A 22,775-nucleotide genomic window follows, 5' to 3' on the forward strand; every position below is an offset into this window, starting at 1 on the left:
TGTTGTAGCCTTCCCCAGATCTGTATCTCGACACAATCCTGTCTCTGAGCTCTACGGATAATTCCTTCGACCTCATGGCTTGGTTTTTGATCTGACATACACTGTCAACTGTGGGACCTTATATAGACAGGTGTGTGCCTTTCCAAATCATGTCGAATCAATTGAATTATAGCACAGGTGGAATCCAATCAAGTTGTAGAATCATCAAGGATGATCAATGGAAACAGGATGCACCGGAGCTCAATTTCGAGTGTCATAGCAAAGGGCCTGAATACATTTTTTATAAATTTGCCCCCCCCAAAAAATCTATAAAAAAACTGTTTTCGCTTTTTCATTATGGGGTATTGTGTGTAGATTGATGAGGACATTTTTATTTTATCCATTTTAGAATAAGGGTTTAACGTAACAACATTTGGAAAAAGTCAAGGGGTCTGAATACTTTCCGAATGCACAGTATGCCCCTCGGAGTACTTGGGCTATCCACAGGGGGTACGTGGGGAAGACTCAAAAGACCATTGGCCTAATGGTAAAATGCACGAGGGGGTACTTTGTGGGTTCTCCGGTCAGATCAAAATGTGATTTGGGGTACAGTAACCAAAAAAGGTTAGGAAACACTGATCTAAACCATGGACAATAAGAGGCAGAACATGGACTTCTGTTTCAACTTATTCCTTCTCTCATTTACAGTAGATTATCATTTCAGAACGTCATGTTTGAGTTATACGCTAATTTGTTGAACATTTTTTGATCATATCCATCTGTTGTTTCTATTATACAGCAATAGAATCAGTATGAGTGTATATTATCTATTGTGATGTTTAAGAGTCAACGTTGGAATTCTTCCCTCTGAAGGGTTAAACTGCATACGCTTTAAAGGGCAAAGTTCATGTTCTTCTAGCATTACCCGTTGCAGCATTAGATAAAATGTTACATAGTCTAGTTAATAATTTAGCACTTTTTTTTTTTATCTCAAGCTGTTCAAAGTAAAGTGGGCATTTTCAGTTGGCTGCTTTTTCACCTTCTTAGATTAAACCCAGTTCCTTCCTCCAGAGCTCTCGAGGGGATTGTTAGACTTAAAAATGTTATGTTAAAGAAAGAAAAAAGAACGAGGGCTTAGTTTTCCAAGGTCCTGAAGCTGTGACGACTTGGCGTCCTTGCCATTCCGTTGTGTGGGGAGGGCAATCTCTCTTCCGCACGCATCTCAGAGGCCCCACTTGAAGGTGCACGAAGGCACCCCCGTTTCTCTTTTCCAACAACACAATGAAAACAAACACTTAGCTCTGCTTCCAATAAAGCCAGTGGTTGGTGGGCTGCAACTCAGGCCACAGGTCCGTGCCCCAAAACCCCAGCGCCGTTTTCTTAAATGTTAATCGGAGTCCCTCGCTCTGGTGAGTGGCGCGAGAGGGGAAGGTGGCGAGGGGTAATGTGATCCTTCCACGTGCTGCTGGAGCCAAGAAGGCTGGGGACCACAGCCATCCATTACCTGCAAGGCTCCTGATGAGGGTTTAAACACTACCTGCTGAACAAACAGGGCCTGATGAACTGCCCACCACCCCCAGTCCTGGGCCCACTTACCCACCTGCAAGGGGAGCTGGGAGAGAGCCACAGCCAGCACCACAGCAGGGGGCTGTCAGGAAAGGAAAGTGGTGGGGCAAAGCTAAAAGCTGTTACATTCCAGGGATCCTTGAGGCGTTACAGAGAACTTCACTAGCCATGAGTGTCCTGCTGCTAACAAACAGTTAAACAGCGTTAGCAATAGCATGTTAACAATCTAATGGAGTCACTGATGTTTGTGGTTACATCTGTACTGCATATGTTTTGTGCATCTTTCAGTAAAACGAATTATGGCTTTCAGTATATTGTATGTTTTATGAGAATAATAACACATTGTGAAACACTCTTTTAGACCAGTGTGTACACCAACTTCTTTTACTCTTGTCAAATTCCAAGATCAGTGGTTGGGGATAGAATTGCTCGCATCAACATTTTAGATGGCTTGTATAATACTGCTTACACACTTTGACGGACTGACATATGTTTGGTTTTCTAACAGTCATAAGGTGCCATAGAGACTAGAGCTTGACCGATTATGATTTTTCAACGCCGATACCGATACCGATACCGATTACTGGAGGGCCAAAACCCCGCCGATACCGATTAATCTGCCTTTTTTTTGTTGTAATAATGACAATTACAACAATACTGAATTAACACTTATTTTAACTTAATATAATACATCAATAAAATAAATAATGAAACATGTTCAATTTGGTTTAAATAATGCAAAAACAAAGTGTTGTAGAAGAAAGTAAAAGTGCAATATGTGCCATGTAAGAAAGCTAACATTTAAGTGCCTTGCTCAGAACATGGGAACATATGAAAGCTGGTGGTTCCTTTTAACATGAGTCTTCAATATTACCAGGTAAGAGGTTTTAGGTTGTAGTTATTATAGGACTATTTCTCTCTATACGATTTGTATTTCATATACCTTTGACTATTGGATGTTCTTATAGGCACTTTAGTATTGCCAGTGTAACAGTATAGCTTCCGTCCCTCTCCTCGCACCTACCTGGGCTCGAACCAGGAACACATCGACAACAGCCACCCTCGAAGCAGCGTTACTCATGCAGAGCAAGGGGAACAACTACTCCAAGTCTCAGAGCGAGTGACGTTTGAAACGCTATTAGCACGCACCCGCTAACTAGCTAACCATTTCACATCGGTTACACCAGTCTAAATCAGCCTTAAAACCTGTTGGGGCTAGGGGGCAGTATTGAGAATTTTGAAAAGAATATGTGCCCATTTTTAACTGCCTCCTACACCAACTCAGAAGCTAGAATATGCATATTATTGTTCAGGTTTGGATAGAAAACACTCTGAATTTTCTAAAACTGTTTGAATGGTGTCTGTAAGTATAACAGAACTCATATGGCAGTCAAAACCCTGAGACAAAATTCTGACAGGAAGTGGATACCTGATGTGTTGAATTACCTTTAAGCCTATGCCATTGAAACACACAGGGGCTTATTAATCGTTGAGCACTTCCTATGGCTTCCACTAGATGTCACCAGTCTTTACAAAGTGGTTTGAGTCTTATACTGTGAGATCTGACCGAACAAGAGCCTTGGAACGGTGGTGGCCGATAAGACTCTGGCGCGCGAGTTCATGTTGGGTACTCTCGTTCCAATACGTTTTAAAAGAGAATGCAATCGTCCGCCTTGAATATTATTCATGTTCTGGTTGAAAAAGGCACTAATGATTTATGCTATTCAATGTTTGACATGTTTGAACGAACGTAAATATTTTTTTCCCCCTCGTTCATGAAGACAAGTCCGGCGGGCATAGATCATGTGCTAACAACACGGAGCTTTTTGGACATAAATTATGAGCTTTTTCGAACAAAACTACATTTGTTATGGACCTGGGATTCCTGGAAGTGACATCTGATGAAGAGAATCAAAGGTAATGGATTATTTACATAGTATTTTCGATTTTAGATCTCTCCAACATGGCGGTTAGTCTGTATCGCAAAGCGTATTTTTCCGGGCGCAGTGCTCAGATTATTGCAAAGTGTGATTTCCCAGTAAGGTTATTTTTAAATCTGGCAATCCGGTTGCGTTCAAGAGATGTAAATCTATAATTCTTTGAATGACAATATAATATTTTACCAATGTTTTCGAATAGTAATTATTTAATTTGTTGTGCTGATTTGACTGGCAGTATTGGAGGGAAAATATTTCCTCAACATCAACGCCATAGTAAAACGCTGTTTTTGGATATAAATATGAATTTGATAGAACAAAAAATGCATGTATTGTCTAACATAATGTCCTAGGAGTGTCATCTGATGGAGATTGTCAAAGGTTAGTGCATAATTTTAGCTGGTTTTCTGCTTTTGGTGACGCGTGTCTTTGCATTGACAAAACATTACACACAGCTATTTTCAATGTACTGTCCTAACATAATCTAACTCTATGCTTTCGCCGTAAAGCCTTTTTGAAATCGGACAACGTGGTTAGATTAAGGAGATGTTTATCTTTCAAAGGGTGTAAGATAGTTGTATGTTTGCGAAATTTGAATTATGACATTTAATTGTTTTCAAATTTGGCGCTCTTGACAGTTCACCTGTTGTTGATAGGGTGTACCAGGGGTGGGACGCTTGCGTCCCACATAACCTCTATGGGCTAACAGGCTTGAAGTCATAAACAGCGCAATGCATTGCGAAGAGCTGCTGGCAAAAACACACTAAAGTGCTGTTTGACTGAATGCTTATGAGCCTGCTGCTGCCTACCACCGCTCAGTCAGACTGCTCTACTAAATCATAGACTTAATTATAATATAATAAAAACACAGAAATACGAGCCTTAGGTCATTAATATGGTCGAATCCGGAAACTATCAACTCGAAAACAAAACGTTTTTTTTCTTTCAGTGAAATTTACGGAACCGGTCCGTATTTTATCTAACGGGTGGCATCCCTAAGTCTAAATATTCCTGTTACATTGCACAACCTTCAATGGTATGTCATAATTACGTAAAATTCTGGCAAATTAGTTCGCAACGAGCCAGGCAATGAATGCAAGAGCAGTGACACAATTTCATGTTAGCAGGCAATATTAACTAAATATGCAGGTTTAAAAATATATACTTGTGTATTGATTTTAAAGAAAGGCATTGATGTTTATGGTTAGGTACATTGGTGCAACAACAGTGCTTTTTTTCGCAAATGCGCTTGTTAAATCATCACCCGTTTGTCGAAGTAGGCTGTGATTCGATGAGAAATTAACAGGGACCGCATCGATTATATGCAACGCAGGACACGTTAGATGACTAGTAATATCATCAACCATGTGTAGTTAACTAGTGATTATGTTAAGATTGATAGTTTTTTATAAAGATAAGTTTAATGCTAGCTAGCAACTTATCTTGGCTTCTTGCTGCCCTCGCGTAACAGGTAGTCAGCCTGCTCCTCGTGGAGTGCAATGTAAGGCAGGTGGTTAGAGCGTTGGACTAGTAACCAGAAGGTTGCAAAAACAAATCCCTGAATCTCCCCTGAACAAGGCAGTTAACACCCATTCCTAGGCCGACATTAAAAATAAGAATGTGTTCTTAATCTGACTTGCCTAGTTAAATAAAGGTGTAAAACTTTTTTTTTTAAATATTTAAAGTTTTTTTTTTTTTTGCCAATTTTTTTGGGGGCCGATTTGCCAATTCTTTTTAATTAAAAAAAAAGTATACTTTTTTTTTTATTAAAAAGAATTGGCAAATCGGTGGCCAAAAATACCGATTACCGATTGTTATGAAAACTTGAAATCGGTCCTAATTAATCGGCCATTCCGATTAATCGGTCAACCTCTAATAGAGGCCATATTAAAGCCCTGTCTGTCACACTTTACACTTACTGTTTGAAGAGAAATTACACCCTGACAATACATGAGACAGCTGGAGCTAAAGTAGTCCATGTCAGATACTTACACATGGGCACGTACAGACAGACATTCCAAGCCAAATAAACCATCTACTCATTCACAGGTTTCACTTTGATACTGCTAATACAATGAACTGGAGCTTGAGGGAAGTACTGAATGGTTATGATGCACAGTGTTGACCACACCTGCATCACAGCAAGGTTATTGAATAGATGAAGTTGGGCTTGATGAAGTCAACCTTTATTCCCCACTTATCCTGGACCAGCAGAACAAGTAATCCATTCATAAGGAATGTTAACAGACAGTTTCCCTGGGCCTTATCAGATTGACATCTTGGCTTTCTAGGTTAACGAGTCTTGATATAATTTGCTCAGGACAGGAAAGGAGGACCATACATTATGGTTCCTTATTCTTGTCAAAGCCCAGAAAAGATGCCTCTTCCTTTCCCACCTTTCACCTAATCCTATGAAAGCCCACCTTGCATGCTTCATCAGCATCCATAACTTCATTGTCAAACCTGGTGCCTAAAATCTACATTACCTCTTATCCAGACTCTCCTCAATGACATAACACGCCTCTAGAACAGTGGGACTAATGTCCCACTGTCCCAGCCAGAGCTCAGAGACAGAACTACAGAGCACCCACACGCAGACTGTCCTTGGACTGTACAACACCCCATCGTCTGCACTGGGCTCCTCCACATAAGAAGTCACAAATGTATTCTCAACAAGCACCCAAACTCACAAGGCTGATGTGAGAAGAAAGAGTAATTGGAAGACAAATTATCTTGGCACAGTGCCAACTGGCAAAACATTTTAAACTATGAGGTACCCCATCATATCTGGTACCACTTTTCCCCCACATTCCAAACTCACCATCATACAGAATACCACGAAAGCCATCTTACAAAAGACAGAGGCTTTTATAAAAATAAAATAAATCTGACATTTTTTGGGGGTGGAAATATTGTTTTGACAACCGAGACATTCCGTTTCTGAAACTGATATTGTTTATGGAACTCTGCATCGTGTCAGGACACATTACAGAGCCACCGATTCACACATTTCTCCCCCATTTTAAAAACACATTTAGGGCCAAGGTAGCTCACAATAGTACTGCTTCGCATGATATCCATGATACACTTGGGCATCGTAAAACCTTGAGAAGAAGACAAAACCATCAAAAGATCTCAAAAGTTTAACATCCGCTGATTAAAACTAGCAAGCTATTTGATCAAGTTCATATGCAATGTGTTACAGTAGATCGAAGAGGAGCACAAAAGTCTGAGGAGATTCAATTCAACTTTAGTCCACAGAGGAAAAACACTGAGTCAGCAATGTAAAAACAGTCTCCCATGGCCTTTTGCTCCTAACTGTCCCATGAAGAAAAATGCAGTGGTCTCCATTGCTCCCAGACCTCGTGTTAAGATAGTCCAGTTATCTCACCACCTTCTCTATTCCCTGTCTAAGCTAAAGCCCAGTTAAATGAATTGATGCTGATAACAACAGCTGGCAACAGCTGTAAATTAACCAATCTGTTACATTAGTCCTTTCGTCGCTAAACGGACTCTTCCAGGAAGTCAGAACACTAGAAGTTATCTCCGTCCAGAAAGAGTACAGTGCTGCAGCCAGCTGCCAACTGTAGCAGGACTATGCACAGCATCCCAGGACCCGGAAAGACTCGGGGCTATTTTAGGTGAGCGTACTCTTTCTTTAGCAGAAGGAAGCTAGCCGGTCCGATATGATGGAAAAAACATCCCAGAACAGATGACAAGCTACATCTGGTTCATGTTGTGACAGGCTCCAAGTCTAAGTTTCCTCAAAGATTAAATAAACAGAGTCGTATCAAGTATTGCGATACGTCTTTATCAGAATAAATACTCTAAAAAGACAATATGCTAAACAATTGTTCTAAATTGGGGATACAATGATTTATGACTTCCAAAGACATGATTATGCTAAAGGTTCTTCTGATAGGGAGGATACAAATGGTTGGATGTGGACCCCAAACTCGAGAGATTCTTGTAGGTAAGGGCTTAACAACTTTGAGTCATATTGACATTGTGTGAATCACTGTAGTCTGGCAGCAATGTGAAGAGTTCTGGGGGGACAGCTTGAACACCTCATCCACGATAATTGAACTGTGTACTTCGCATTGTCATGCAAACCACCATCCATCTATGTAGCAACAGTATAGTCTATTCTTAACAGATTACGTAATCCACTCAGTATTTCAGGAACAGACACACATCTGACTGTGTACATCACACTGACATTCAATAAAACTTGACATCAAACGTCAACAGAGACCGACTGTTTGAAAAACAGCACAAGCACAGAATGATTTACCATACATATTTTACAGCCTCTCATTATGATAATTTATTATGGCACGGTGCAGTGATACAAAACATTGCACACTCAGGAGGTGAAACTAGATCCTATCGAAATACAAGGGAGTTTAGTCTGGAGCATGGGGAGCAATTTTCCGCACCATGGCCTGGCTGGGACAGGGCCTCTGTTCCTTACCCTGCTTGGTTATTTATGTTTAGAAGAACGTTGTGAATGGACCACCACCCCTACAGTATTGTCTCTGCATGGTGTCCCTACTGGTTAAACGCCTGACCCAACACACCCATGTCTGACAGAGGGCCTGTATCATCAAAAAGTTCTACAGCTGCACCGTCGAGAGGATCCTGACTAGTTGCGTCACTGCCTGGTATGGCCACTGCTCGGCATCTGACCATAAGGTACTACAGAGGGTAGTGCGTACGGCCCAGTACATCACTGGGGCCAGGCTTCCTGACATCCAGGACCTATGTATTAGGCGGTGTCAGAGGAAAGCCCATAAAATTGTCAGAGACTCCAGTCACCCAAGTCATAGACTGTTTTCTCTGCCACCGCACGGTAAGCGGTACCGGAGCACCAAGTCTAGGACCAAAAGGCTCCTTAACAGCTTCTACCCCAAGCCATAAGACTGCTGAACAATTCATCAAATGGCCACAGGATTATTTACATTGACACCCCCCCCCATTTGTTTTGTACACTGCTGCTACTCGCTGATTATTATCTATTTCATAGTCACTTCACCCCTACCTACATATACAAATTACCTCAACTAACCTGTACCCCCGCACACTGACTCGGTACCCCCTGTATATAGCCTTGTTATTGTTATACTTTTGTTTATTTGGTAAATAATTTCTTAACTCTTCTCTGCACTGTTGGTTAAGGGCTTGTAAGTAAGCATTTCACGGTAAGGTCTACACTTCTTGTATTCGGCACGTGACAAATGATTTGATTTGATTCACAAACTTAGAGAATCACTCAGCACAGGAGTACAACAGGGCTCATCCATGTCTCTCCAACTTTGCTACAGTGTGTGATACTAGGGGCCTCCATGGGCCTGTGGAGACTTGGGGGCCCAGGTGCAGCAGCAGGTCCCAGACCAGTGTAAGCAGATACTCTTATTAAACAGAGTGGTGCATAGTGTGAAGTCAGGCGTGTGCGTCCCTGGGCTCCCTGCTGTGCTGGTGCTGGATTGATGGAGGTTAAAGAAGCAGGTATCAGCACTGCTGCTCCTATGTGATCGCAGCAGGTCACACTGAGGGAGAGGGAAAGGGAGAAAACGAGGGGGAGGGTGAAAGAGAGGCAGCAGAGGGAGAAAGAGAGGGAGCGGAGGGAAAAAGAGAAGAGAGGGAGAAGCAGTGTTCTGGATCCCAGACAGTCTCCCCAGGACCTCCATGGTTCTCCCCAATCAATCAAATGTATTTATAAAGCCCTTCTTATATCAGCTGATGTCACAAAGTGCTATACAGAAACCCAGGCTAAAACACCAAACAGCAAGCAATGCAGATGTAGAAGCACGGTGGCTAGGAAAAAGTCCCCAGAAAGGCAGGAACCTAAGAAGAAACCTAGAGAGGAACCAGACTCAGAGGGGTGGCCAGTCCTCTTCTGGCAGTGCCGGGTGGAGATTGTAACAGTATCCACTGACCCCAGGCCAGACAGCCTGCCCAGGACCTCCATGGTTCTCCCCAGTATCCACTGACACCAGGCCAGATGTGGGACAATATTACCAATGTTCACTGGATCCCCATTATGTCATGTGGGCCTCTTTAGTGAGAAGCGTACTCACTGAGGGCTAATGTGAAAATTACACTGCCATAATCATGTTGTTTTCGTTCTCTGCCCTGAAAAGCTCTGCGAGAGATGAAGCAATCTGTGTCGGATAGCTTTAACCGGTAAAACCAGTTACCATAATTACATTACTCTGACAAGTCCCAATGCGCGGGCCGGGCTGTGAACCCTGCGTGGTGTGCTAACCCTGACGAGGGGCCTGAGTTACTGTGCTGAGGTGAAACAGTCCATCCTCAGCTCTGGGGAGGGAGAGTCTGCTGGTCTAAACCTATGCAGACCTGAGCCCAAATGTATGGAAAAGCTCTTTATAAACAAAGTCAGCGTTATTATTATTATTAGGCCTAAATGACCACAGCAGTGAAACTAAGTAATGGTGATTATGGACACAGAGACTGAGTCATGTCTAGCTCATGACCAGAGAGAAGCTTAAACTTCCTGTACTCCTCAAACTGACTCAGATCACCTTCATCGTCCACCTACATTTCCCAACTGTGCTACAACATTACTCTGACTGGAAAAGGCCTCCAAACGGCCAGTATGCGTGTTATGAAAGCCGACCAGGAGGTTAGCAAAAAGGTGGGCAGACTGGGGTGAGTACCACTCTGGGTAGAGAGAGAAAGCCCTCTCGTGCCTGCCTTCACGCTGGTCGTGTTGGGTTACTGTGTGATTCTCATGGAGTGAGGCATTCCATTGGTCTCCCGGGTGGGTCAGGCCTTAATGAGAGGCGGGACAGGCCAGGGGATCGGACCAGCGCCGGGCCAACACACTGCTTCTCCAAGCAAAACAAACCTAAGACCATTTAACGAAACACATTTTTCTGGGCCAGACAAGGAGAGTGCAAGTGCATGGGCAATATTTTCTCGCTGATACAAAAATAAAACCGCAGAAGTTTACATACCTCTCTTTGCGGGATGGTGTTTAGGAAATGTTATTTGGATTGGAAGCCAACAACGTGGAGATATTTGGCAACATAGGGCTTACATTATCGTTGATGGGAGTGAAGGAGAATTAGGACTAAGCACATTGGGGAGGGGTTGCCCTACTTGTGGTGGTGGTTGCCCCTGGTTACATACCTGTTTAGGTGGGAAGTACTGTCCAGATGTTTGCTGAACCTGCGACACCACTGGGGTGATGACTTCAGGCTGTCCCTCAAGCCAAGAGATCTTCAGTGGGTTTGCTGTAAGGCCACTCTCGTTCTTATATGCCAATTCCTGGAGGGAAACAACGGAGTAAGGTTAGACCCCAGTGTGACATGATCTGCTGACAGGCCATTCTTTCCCCCAGCACCACTATGGAGCTACATCAACCTATCTACTCCTCTCAGCTCTATAGAGTTAGTTGTGTCTTCCACCCCAGCCGTTGTGTGGGGTTTTGCCTTGTGTATTTGAAACGCACATGTGAGGTGAACTTTAGATACCCCAACCCCCCAAGCAGCGTAGGGACCCCGAGATCTCCAGACAGCAAGAAGGCGACCGCAGGCCCAGAGTCTGGCTCCGCAGGGGACAGCAGAAATGTTCTGTTGAGGGGAACCACACATCGCACCAAAGCCCACAACAAAACAGCATGCGACAGCAAAGGGGCAGAGGACTCAGGTGGTCTGAACAATGAGGCGGCTCAGCTATTCTATCCTCCTGGTTCCCATCAGAACACTCTGTTCTGTCAACTCCTCTGTTCTGTTACAGACACACACTACAAGATGATGAGAATGTCATCATGTGTGTGGAAAACTAGGGGCCTTGGGCTGGGAAGTTGTTGAGACGCATAATGCTCAGTGCAAACCAAATGGTTAAAAAATGGCCAATCCGTAAAAGCTGGTGGGTATTGATTGATTTCAGTGACTTTTCAATAGGAAATGAGATGAGTGTGTATAATTTATGAGCCAGAATACTTACAGCTGCTTTTACGGTTTCAAATTCTACCACAGCACTTCCTCTCTTCTTCCTTGATATGAGAACATTTAAAACGTCGCCATACTGAAAGAGCCACAGAAACAGAGACAGTTAGTACACAATGTATTCTCAAAGTAGAACACAGAACCAGAAAAATGGGCATCATTAAATCAGCAAGAAAAACCCAACAGATGACCAGACAGGACTCTAAAGCTTAAATTCCAGTGTAGCACATCAGTTTATGGACCACCACCTCCAATGACAATGTTAGAGTATACACTTGTAATGGCTGAGTTTTCAAGTTACACAATAACAACTATACGTAGGACATCCTGTGATTTGGTCCCTTGAGAGATAGTGGGAGGGACCCATACTGTTAGAGAGAACGAGAAACATATCATCCCTAAATGTGATTTTAAAAATGACATGAACCCTAATGTATTTTTTTTATGATTAATTTCCAGAAAAATATCAACCTCGGTAACATTTCTAACAGAAATGTCTGGGACACGTCAACATAAATGACTTTTAGCATGTTCCAAGTATCAAGACAGCATCCTGGACTTCTTCAGTAAGTGTACTCTATGTGTGATGAGAAAACTCTATAAAACATGTTTTGGTATAAACTGAAATTAGCCAAGGCCCTTGTCCAGCTGCCTGCCAGTACGTCAGATGCAGGGGAGTACAGGGGAGGAACAGTCCAGCCTGGGTCAACCACTGACCTCTGACACACACACGGAGAGACAGACAGAGAGAGAGACAGAGAGACAGACAGACAGACAAACAGAGAGAGACAGAGAGAGAGAGAGAGAGACAGACAGACAGAGAGAGAGAGACAGAGAGAGAGAGACAGAGAGAGAGACAGAGACAGAGGAGCTGGAAAGTGGAGACAGGACTTGGACTAGGTCTGACAGCAGTAAAAGCTGATCTCTCTCAGCTGCACTTATAATTACAGAGGCTCTTGGCTGATAGATGTTGATGGAGGCTGGGCTCCTCTGGGTAAAGGCCTGCAGCAGAGACAGGGTCCACGGCTGATACAGTATGTCACCTGAAATACAGGGCCTCTCTCATTAAGCCCACTTCTAGAGAGCAGTCTCAGTAAGGAGGCCTCTGAGAATCCCATTTACCAGGAATCTGCTTCGCTGGGAAAAGGACAGGCCAGGAATGCTAATGGACGTGGACACTCTACAGCGTGCCAACAGTGACAAACGGGAGTCTCTGTAGACCCCTATTTCATAAATCCAAATATTTTAATATGTATTTTTTCTCCCTTCCAGAGCAGACGTAAGGTTGCGTGAGTCCAAAACACACACACAGTCCCCTTTCCCACACATGAGCAGCTACTCCTACTCAAGCATTACCTGCCACTCATCGGAGAAGCTCGCCATTGCAAATAGCGTTAAGTTATTTTTTAAAATGTCTCTCTTTACTTCAGCAAAAACAACAACACTCCTTTTCCCACAATCCTCTGACCCAGCCTCCCACGCCTGACGATACATTGAGTGCGTGCGGAGAAAAAATTCTAAGTTTTACATTTTTTTCCTTCTGTTTGACGTCAGTGACACTTGGACTTGACCTATCCTCATTCCTGCACTACCTACGCCCCACCAAAACTCCCATTAGCTGGTTGCAGTTCGAGGTGGTACACGGTTGCATGAGAAGAGCACATTTCCTAGCGACTCCCCTGGCACTGCTAAACCCGCCCAGTAGCAGGGGCACTAACAATGGCGTGCACCACTTTAAGAGGGCACTGCATTGCCCTAAGCCCTTTCACTGCTACAAAACTTAATGGGGCTTTTATAAAGGGAAAAATAAAACCATCTAAAACACTGATGTCATGCAGAGCTCAAAAGCGAGCTGGACACCAGGCAGGTCTCATCACAGGCGAGTTGGAGAGAGATACAGGTCTGTGATGCAGCAGGGGACAAGCCATCACAGACAGTCTTACACCACATAGCTTGAGAGCAATATTCTACAAGTATGATTACATAACCAGTGTCTCTTCTGCGACATTACACATTCAAATAAGAACATTTGATAGGAGACATACAGTAGGAGTCTTAGCTCCTTCCAAGAGAAGCAGGTGTGAGAAACTGTGTGCCAACTTAATGGCGATGGCCTTTTGAATCGTAGCCGTATGGTGATATTTGGTGATTCACGTTCAAGGCACCCACCTTTGATAGAAGGCAAAAAATAAAGTCTTGAGAGTAGCCGCCGTTGGTGTCATCCTCTTTTTTACACTTCCACTTCAACTGAAAAGAGAGAAGGAAAAAAAAGTTAGGAAAGAAAAACCGAGAGAAACAGATAACCCACCTTTGGTTATGATCTTACTTACATGGGGTCTGTACTAATGTTTTCCAAAGCTGCCAGTCTTGGGTTAGGGATCCTACTTACATTGGGTCTGTACTAATGTTTTCCAAAGCTGCCAGTCTTGGGTTAGGGATCCTACTTACATGGGGTCTGTACTAATGTTTTCCAAAGCTGCCAGTCTAGGGTTATGAATCCTACTTACATGGAGTCTGTACTAATGTTTTCCAAAGCTGCCAGTCTAGGGTTATGAATCCTACTTACATGGAGTCTGTACTAATGTTTTCCAAAGCTGCCAGTCTAGGGTTATGAATCCTACTTACATGGGGTCTGTACTAATGTTCCCCACAGCTGCCAGTCTAGGGTTATGAATCCTACTTACATGGGTCTGTACTAATGTTCCCCACAGCTGCCAGTCTAGGGTTATGAATCCTACTTACATGGGGTCTGTACTAATGTTCCCCAAAGCTGCCAGTCTAGGGTTATGGATAGGGTTGGGCGGTATATAGATTTTCATACTGTCATATAGTTTCTGTACCATACCGGGGTATACGGTATTACCGGAAGTGCACACAAGGGGCGCAATTTTTTTAAACAAAATTGTTTTGGGGCAACAGGGATCTTGATCCAAGAGGGGATTGAATATCTCTGCTGTAACCAAGAAGCTTGATCTTTACATCTAGCCACTTAGCTAGCACGTAAGCAAACCAAATGCATAGCTGGAGCCCTGAACTGGATATATAAGGTATATATCCGGGGCTCCCGATATATCTTAGATTTCTTACAGTTATATTTAATTTATAGTCAGTGGTGAAGCACACACTCCTGCAGCCCCCAAGAGAAAAAAATAAAAAAACATGTTCTGATGACAAGCGTAGATTAAGCAGGACTGAGCCCGTGCCAGGCCGAGGAGCAGAGCAGAGCAGCGCTCCAGGGGGACATTGTTCAGCTCTTGGAGCATACCCACCACCACCACCTGGGAGACCTGCAGTCAATTTCCAGTCAGCTTTACGTGCTTAGGGGAGGGCTAAAATTAAGACAGGTCAGACTGGGATCTGGACCGAAGACACCAGACTGACTCACCTGCTGCTAGACATATACGTGTGGCACGCAGCTAACGAGAGGGTCACTCAATCACACAGAAATATGTGAGAGTTATTCTGAGCAAACTCCTGGTTAGCTCTGGTCATTATTAGCCAATACCATGTAATAAAGCCATGATCTCTAATGTTGGCTGACAGCTGAAAGTTAACTGTACAGCATTTAAATTGTAAATGGTTCTTCTGCCCAGCATCTAGCTCTCTGAGTAAGATGTTACATAACAGGTTAATTCCATTCATAACTCAGCAGTGTCAAGACCGTATCTCGCTAACTAATGGAGCAGAATTATAAATGGCAAGCAGCGAGTGACCGGACCAGGGCCAGAGCAGAACTCTGTTCACTGTCAGGGAGAGCCTTTCTGGGAATTGCTCCCCCCCCCACCCACACCTTTTTTTAACATTTATTTCCAAAATGTGCTTTCTCCTTCCAAGGCCAATCTCCTCTACCCAACGATAACCTTGTACCCCATTAATCTTCTAACAAGGCAGAGCAGATCTTGGGTGATACCCAAATGTTCAGGCCGCTCCAGCACGTTTCTACGGTGTACGTTACTGGCATTCTAAACCCCTTTTAAGAGATTGGAGTTCCCTGGCAGTACCCAACTGCTCTGGTACATTTAATACCCACGCTTGCAAGCCGCAAATAACTAAAGATGTAAGACCAAAAACAAATACCCTCACACAAAAAATAACTGCATAATCAGCGGTCATATTTCACTCTCCCCACACTGGGGAGGACAAGAATGGCGTATGGTCAACTTCCAAATAGCACTGTTGAAATCTACTCTTTGAGGACCGTTAGAAACGTAAGAGTCAATGTCCCCCAGTAGTTTGGACTTTATTCTACCCCAAAATAAAATACGAAAATATTACTGAAAATTATTACATTACATTTCTGTTGTGGGGAAATTTAAATATGAAGCAAATTTTTTTCCTGTCTCAGATTGAAAGATAAAGGACTGATAACATATCCAGAATTGAGCCTGTTGTATTAGAATACTGAGGGAAAGAACAACGCTCTAGCTCTAGGGCCAGGAACAATACCGCTTGAATGTTGTAGCTTAAAAAAGACACAGATGTCATTCATTTACATCTATCAATATTGTTCTATAACAAAATTACTAACTGAAGTCTGACTTTGATATTGACATTATTGCGTGTTACCAGCTAACAGATACAACTGCCCCTCAGAGTAAATGTATGGAATAATATTCACATGCACAGTACGTGAATACAATTTGTTTAATACCGTAGCCAGACTCAACACTCAGCCCTGACGTTTGTTTTCCTAACTGAACACACAAACTTCTTTGGGGGATACACCGCTCTTGATGGGTATCAGACGTTTTAACAATATTAAATACAGAAACACATTAGCTAACATCCCCAGTAATAGATGGGGATTGAATAGTTTCCAGAGGAAATATAATAACCCTCTTTTTACATAGTTACAGCACTCCTGACGATGGCCTACAGTACAGGAGAGGAACAGGGCGGAGGAGGAGGAGTGTATGTAATCTCCATTAGATCTCAAATGTCTTGGTTTCCATCATAAACCACTTACAAATGAAATACCTTAGGAGATTTCAGCCAATCACTTCAGAGATTCCTCAGGAAGAAACCAGTATGAAGACTCTTCTTCCCCCTCCTCTCTTGTTCCTTCGCCAAGAATCTCAACCCTAAATACTGACCCCTCTTCCAATCCCCTGACTAAAAGCAATGTTAGAACTTACTTTTAATTTGGGGGTCACATTGCTCTTGGAATGCCTTCCAAGTGCTGCGTCTGGAAGACAGCGAAGGAAAGGGAGAGAGAGAGAAAGACAAAGAAAACAATTATTCAAAATTATTCAATCAAGCAGACAAAAAAATCTCAAAAGACGAATGAGACGTGCAGTTGGTCGAGGACGGGGAGGGCTCTGTCACAGTGGTCAAGACATTGTTGTCTCTCCGTTGGGAGATCGGTTGTCTCGCATCACCGCAGGTCATACATGATCAGGCTTGGGTTGTTCATCTCTCCGCAGTACTGTACTCGCCCCGACCTCAAGCCTGCAGACCTGCCGGGTGCCTCCAGAGCCGTAACAGGGCGTTGTTCCAGGAAGGCCTCGCCGCAGAGGCCTGGAGAGGCCCAATAGCGTGCGAGCAGAGAAGATCTCAGTGACAATGTGCTGAACTTGCCTGACTTAATGTGCAGCAGCAATAGGGGGCCAGGCCAAGACCTCATCTCCCACAACGCTGACTCCCATCACCCTTTATTAGACCATCCATGGTTTCTCATGGCTCCAGCCCAGAACAAGCATCTTTTTCCCCCAAATGCATATGATATTAAGATGTAAAAGGATACCTTGTGGACCAGATGATGAAGCGCTATATGCGTCTGTCAGATCTGTATTATGCAGCCAGGTTATTTCTTTGCTAATGAACAAAAATAGGCCTTTCCTACAAATAGTCCAAACAGTTGTGTTTCTAAGCAACATAACATATTAAAAGTCAAAGAACATGCCGTTGTTGTTCTGTCCAGACGAGCTGTGTACTGTGTAATATCTGTCCAACTGGCCGCTCACTGCCCTGTTGACTGGCCTAGTTCAGTAGACAGACTTAGCAGTGGGTCTGATAGACAGTACCATGTGCAACAGCATATAATTAGAGGTAGTAGATAGGGCGGTGATAGTCATGGAATTTTGGATAACAGTAATTGGCCAGCCAAATGACCTTGGTCTCTGTAATAGCCGTTCAAGGGGTTGATGGCAGGTAGCTTAGTGGTTAGAGAGTTGGACTAGTAACCGAAAGGTTGCTAGATCGAATCCCCGAGCTGACAAGGTAAAAATCCATCGTTCTGCCCCTGAACAAGGCAGTTACCCCACTGTTCCTAGGCCGGCATTGCAAATAAGAATTTGTTCTTAAACTGACTTGCCTAGTTAAATAATTATAGGCAAGTCAGTTTAAGAACAAATTAAAAAATATAAATATATTTTATATTTTTTAACCCCGTTCAAATAGCAAAAACATTTTGAAAAAAGTTGCTTGAAAGGCATGAGCTCTGCTTTGTTTTTTGCGCAGGCTGTACAGACTCCAATAGTCTCTCATTCAATTTGACAAACACTTGATAATACCTCGATTTTCACGGCGCATCCCCTTTGTGTCCGTAATGCACTCTAAAAAAATCCATGCCTTTTGCGGCCCGGAGTGCTGCATTTTGCCCTTTTCCTTGAGTGTTCTGCACAATCAGAAACATCTCTCACTCACATGGCTCTCTGTCACGTGATCGGGTCTTTCTCACAGGCTACAAGTGAAGACAGACACATCGGGGACGCAACTGCGCACATCCTTATCCAATTCCGAGGTGCATATTGAAGATATTGGAAGAACTGTCCACATTAACTTTTTGTCAGCCAACAAGATGAGTAGTCCTAAAGAACAGCAAAAGCACTAGCCTATGTCAATCTACTATCCCTCATAGTACAAACGTCAACCTATTCTATTTTGTGGAAGAAATAAATATTCCAAACATAGTCTGGGACAGTTGTGGGACGCGATAGATCCCAAATTAATACAACCACTAGCATCAAAAAAACTTTTTGATGCAATGTGGTTGATGAAACAGATCAGAACGTTTAGCTTAAAAATGTTGATAAACTATTAGGCTATTTCTTCACATTATAAGCACAGCAATGCACACATGGTAGTAGGCTATAAGCCTGAATGTTCCATGAGTGGGACACACCATTATCAAAAGTGAGCAAAAATGCAATTATGCATGTAATGCTTTTATTATAAAAGGAACATTTATGGTGAAAATGATCTTCCCCAAACTTGAAACTCACGCGCTGCTTATTTATATATATATATATATATATATATATATATATATATATATATATATATATATATATATATATGCCGGTTAGACTCTACACCCCTTGTAAAGTGGATTAATTTGCTTAATTTAAGAAGTTATTTGGCCACTTTAGTTGTGATACAAACCTTATCAAAACATATCGGCCTATGGGCTAGGCTCTATGAGATGTGCGACTATGATTTGGGGAGAAAAAAAAAAACGGGAAAAAAGCCATTGTTTCTTATGCTGGGCATCATTCACAAGTGATAATATATAATTCACAAGTGATAGGCTATTATTGTCACCCATCAGACTATTCTTGATATAATCTTGTCTTTACATATTCTAAATAATATATATGTGACATTTGTTTTGATTTAGAATTTACCATTAACATGCACCTGTATCAAAACAGGGGCAGTGGGGGGAAAAAATACATGTAATCTATGCACTTAAATAGTGAATGGAGGAAGCTTTTCCCCATAGTTTATTTTCATGCCAGCCAGGTAGGCTATACTCCTGTTGTAAAGATAAGCAATGTGCTTCATTTTAGGAAAGTTGAGAAATAAATATAGTAGGCCTAGCCTATAGAAAGCTGATGGGATCCTCGTTTTTTTTATTTTTTTATTAGCAGCCATCATACTGTTTTCTCCCACAATTACATAGCCTATAGAAATGTTGTGCAACATGAGCTCATTGGCTCTCATGAAGTGTTTGATTTGATTTCCGAATACATTTGGATTGATGTCAGAGTGATTAGAGGGACAATAGAGTTCTGAGTACCAAGCAGTTAGCAAGTTTGATAGGCTACTAATGACCAGCAGCAGAATCAGAGCTTGGAGAAGCCTAATTACCGTGATTAAACGGTCATGTGGAATTTGACTGCCTTCATGACTTGTGACCCCCGGTGTGGCGGTAATAGGGTCACTGCAACAGCCCTAGTCATGGAATGCCTTTTTTGGTGGGTGACCCTTACCAGGGTGAGAGGTTCCAAGCCCATTTTATTAATCATTTGCTACAACACCTTGCTTGTTTCAGCAAGGAGCAACAAAGTTTCATCTTGTTGTTAAGAGTCCATGTTATTCCAGAAACGGACTCAACCGCACGAATACTCGGCCGTCCCATCTTCAGTCAGCTATTCGTTCCAAAAATATAGATTTTATCATTTTTTCCCCCGGTTATGATGGTTATTTTATTTTCATGAATCTTCAACCATAACCGTCGGTTACACGGTTTATGGTAAGTGTGCCAGCCATAGAAGTAGAATGAACATTGTAATCCAAACTCTGTAGGTAACAAGACAGTAAAATGTACTGCAATGTTGAGTGACTGGTGTGGTTGAGTAATGTACCTGTAGCTGTGTAGTCTGTTGTGCCCGAGTGGTGGAGCTGTGCTTCTCTCTCCCTCTGGATCTGTTCTTTGATCAGCCTCTGTTCCTCCTGCAGCTGCCTGGAGCCCTCCTCTCGCAGACGGGCAATCTGACAGGACAATTACCTCATGGTTAACAACAAGGAACATCCTTCTCTCAATTATAGGTTCTGGGCCAGTATTCACAAAGTGTCTCAGAGTAGGAGTAGTGATCTAGGATCAGTTTTGTCCTTTAAATCATAATGAATCAGCGCTTTTACTATGCCTATTAAGGATCGTGGTCTTTTACTTGGTTGGACAGTAATCCACGACCATATGGACTGCAGTAACACCAGCCAATGTGCAGTACCACTAGCTCATTACTATACTGAGAATAGAATACTGCCACCCACTGGTGATCACTCCCAGTCAGTCAGTCACAACACATGGTCCATAATTACATGCATTTAACAGGTTGAGTGCAAGTCATCATGACTCAAGTGAAAAGCATCCCAAACCTTTTATTTATCATTGACTTCACGAGCAAAGTGTATCAATAATGATATGGCAATGAATCTAGAACCCAAAAATGTGATCATATTATTCCAGTGCTAGCCTCTCTACACTGGCTTCCTGTTAAGGCAAGGGCTGATTTCAAGGTTTTACTGCTAACCTACAAAGCATTACATGGGCTTGCTCCTACCTATCTTTCCAGTTTGGTCCTGCCGTACATACCTACACGTACGCTACGGTCACAAGACGCAGGCCTCCTTATTGTCCCTAGAATTTCTAAGCAAACAGCTGGAGGCAGGGCTTTCTCCTATGGAGCTCCATTTTTATGGAATGGTCTGCCTACCCATGTGAGAGACACAGCCTCGGTCTCAACATTTAAGTCTTTACTGAAGACACATCTCTTCAGTAGGTCATATGATTGAGTGTAGTCAGGCCCAGGAGTGTGAAGGTGAACGGAAAGGCACTGGAGCAACGAACCGCCCTTGCTGTCTCTGCCTGGCAGGTTCACCTCTCTCCACTGGGATTCTCTGCCTCTAACCCTATTACAGGGGCTGAGTCACTAGCTTACTGGTGCTCATCCATGCCGTCCCTAGGAGGGGTGCGTCACTTGAGTGGGTTGAGTCACTGACGTGATCTTCCTGTCTGGGTTGGCGCCCCCCCTTGGGTTGTGCCGTGGCGGAGATCTTTGTGGGCTATACTCGGCCTTGTCTCAGGATGGTAAGTTGGTGGTTGAAGATATCCCTCTAGTGGTGTGGGGGCTGTGCTTTGGCAAAGTGAGTGGGGTTATATCCTGCCTGTTTGGCCCTGTCCGGGGGTATCGTCGGATGGGGCCACAGTGTCTCCCGACCTCTCCTGTCTCAGCCTCCAGTATTTATGCTGCAGTAGTTTATGTGTCAGGGGGCTAGGGTCAGTCTGTTATATCTGGAGTATTTCTCCTGTCTTATCCGGTGTCCTGTGTGAATGTAAGTATGCTCTCTCTAATTCTCTCTCTCTTTTCTTTCTTTCTCTCTCGGAGGACCTGAGCCCTAGGACCATGCCTCAGGTCCACCTGGCCATGCTGCTGCTCCAGTTTCAACTGTTCTGCCTGCGGCTATGGAACCCTGACCTGTTCACCGGACGTGCTACCTGTCCCAGACCTGCTGTTTTCAACTCTCTAGAGACAGCAGGAGCAGTAGAGATACTCTGAATGATCGGCTATGAAAAGCCAACAGACATTTACTCCTGAGGTGCTGACCTGTTGCACCCTCGACAACCCCTGTGATTATAATTTTTTGACCCGGTTGGTCATCTATGAACATTTGAACATCTTGGCCATGTTCTGTAATAATCTCCACCCGGCACAGCCAGAAGAGGACTGGCCACCCCTCATAGCCTGGTTCCTCTCTAGGTTTCTTCCTAGGTTCTGGCCTTTCTAGGGAGTTTTTCCTAGCCACCATGCTTCTACACCTGCATTGCTTGCTATTTGGGGTTTTAGGCTGGGTTTCTGTTAGAGGTCGACCGATTAATCGGAATGGCCGATTAATTAGGGCCGATTTCAAGTTTTCATAACTATCGGAAATCGGTATTTTTGGACGCCGATTTATTTTATTTTATTTTTTTCCACCTTTATTTAACTAAGCAAGTCAGTTAAGAACACATTCTTATTTTCAATGACGGCCTAGGAACGGTGGGTTAACTGCATTGTTCTGGGGCAGAACGACAGATTTTTACCTTGTCAGCTTGGGGATTCAATCTTGCAACCTTACGGTTAACTAGTCCAACGCTCTAACCACCTGCTTTACATTGCACTCCACGAGGAGCCTGCCTGTTACGCGAATGCAGTAAGAAGCCAAGGTAAGTTGCTAGCTACCATTAAACTTATCTTATAAAAAACAATCAATCATAATCACTACTTAACTACACATGGTTGATGATATTACTAGTTTATCTAGCCTGTCCTGCGTTGCATATAATCGCTTAGGTACACGTTGCTCCAACGTGTACCTAACAATAAACATCAATGCCTTTCTTAAAATCAATACACAAGTATATATTTTTAAACCTGCATATTTAGTTAATATTGCCTGCTAACATGAATTTCTTTTAACTAGGGAAAATGTGTCACTTCTCTTGCAACAGAGTCAGGGTATACGCAGCAGTTTGGGCCGCATGGCTCGTTGCGAACTGTGAAAACTATTTCTTCCTAACAAAGACAGCCGACTTCGCCAAACAGGGGAAGAT

The 22,775-nt window shown here is 43.2% G+C and overlaps 1 protein-coding gene across 1 annotated transcript in view; it reads right to left on the reverse strand.

The window, feature by feature from the left end:
- Nucleotides 1-22,775, reverse strand: part of dnajc17 (DnaJ (Hsp40) homolog, subfamily C, member 17) — a 60,636-nt gene that overhangs the window by 13,184 nt on the left and 24,677 nt on the right. Inside the window, exons 6-10 of the mRNA XM_029730320.1 lie at nucleotides 20,047-20,173; nucleotides 16,594-16,643; nucleotides 13,628-13,705; nucleotides 11,457-11,537; nucleotides 10,638-10,775 (exon numbers count right to left, since the gene is read on the reverse strand). Coding sequence (XP_029586180.1) covers nucleotides 10,638-10,775; nucleotides 11,457-11,537; nucleotides 13,628-13,705; nucleotides 16,594-16,643; nucleotides 20,047-20,173 — 474 coding nt within the window. The remainder of the gene's footprint in view (nucleotides 1-10,637; nucleotides 10,776-11,456; nucleotides 11,538-13,627; nucleotides 13,706-16,593; nucleotides 16,644-20,046; nucleotides 20,174-22,775) is intronic.

This window comes from Salmo trutta, chromosome 33 (assembly GCF_901001165.1).
Source record: "Salmo trutta chromosome 33, fSalTru1.1, whole genome shotgun sequence".
Taxonomy (NCBI): domain Eukaryota; kingdom Metazoa; phylum Chordata; class Actinopteri; order Salmoniformes; family Salmonidae; genus Salmo; species Salmo trutta.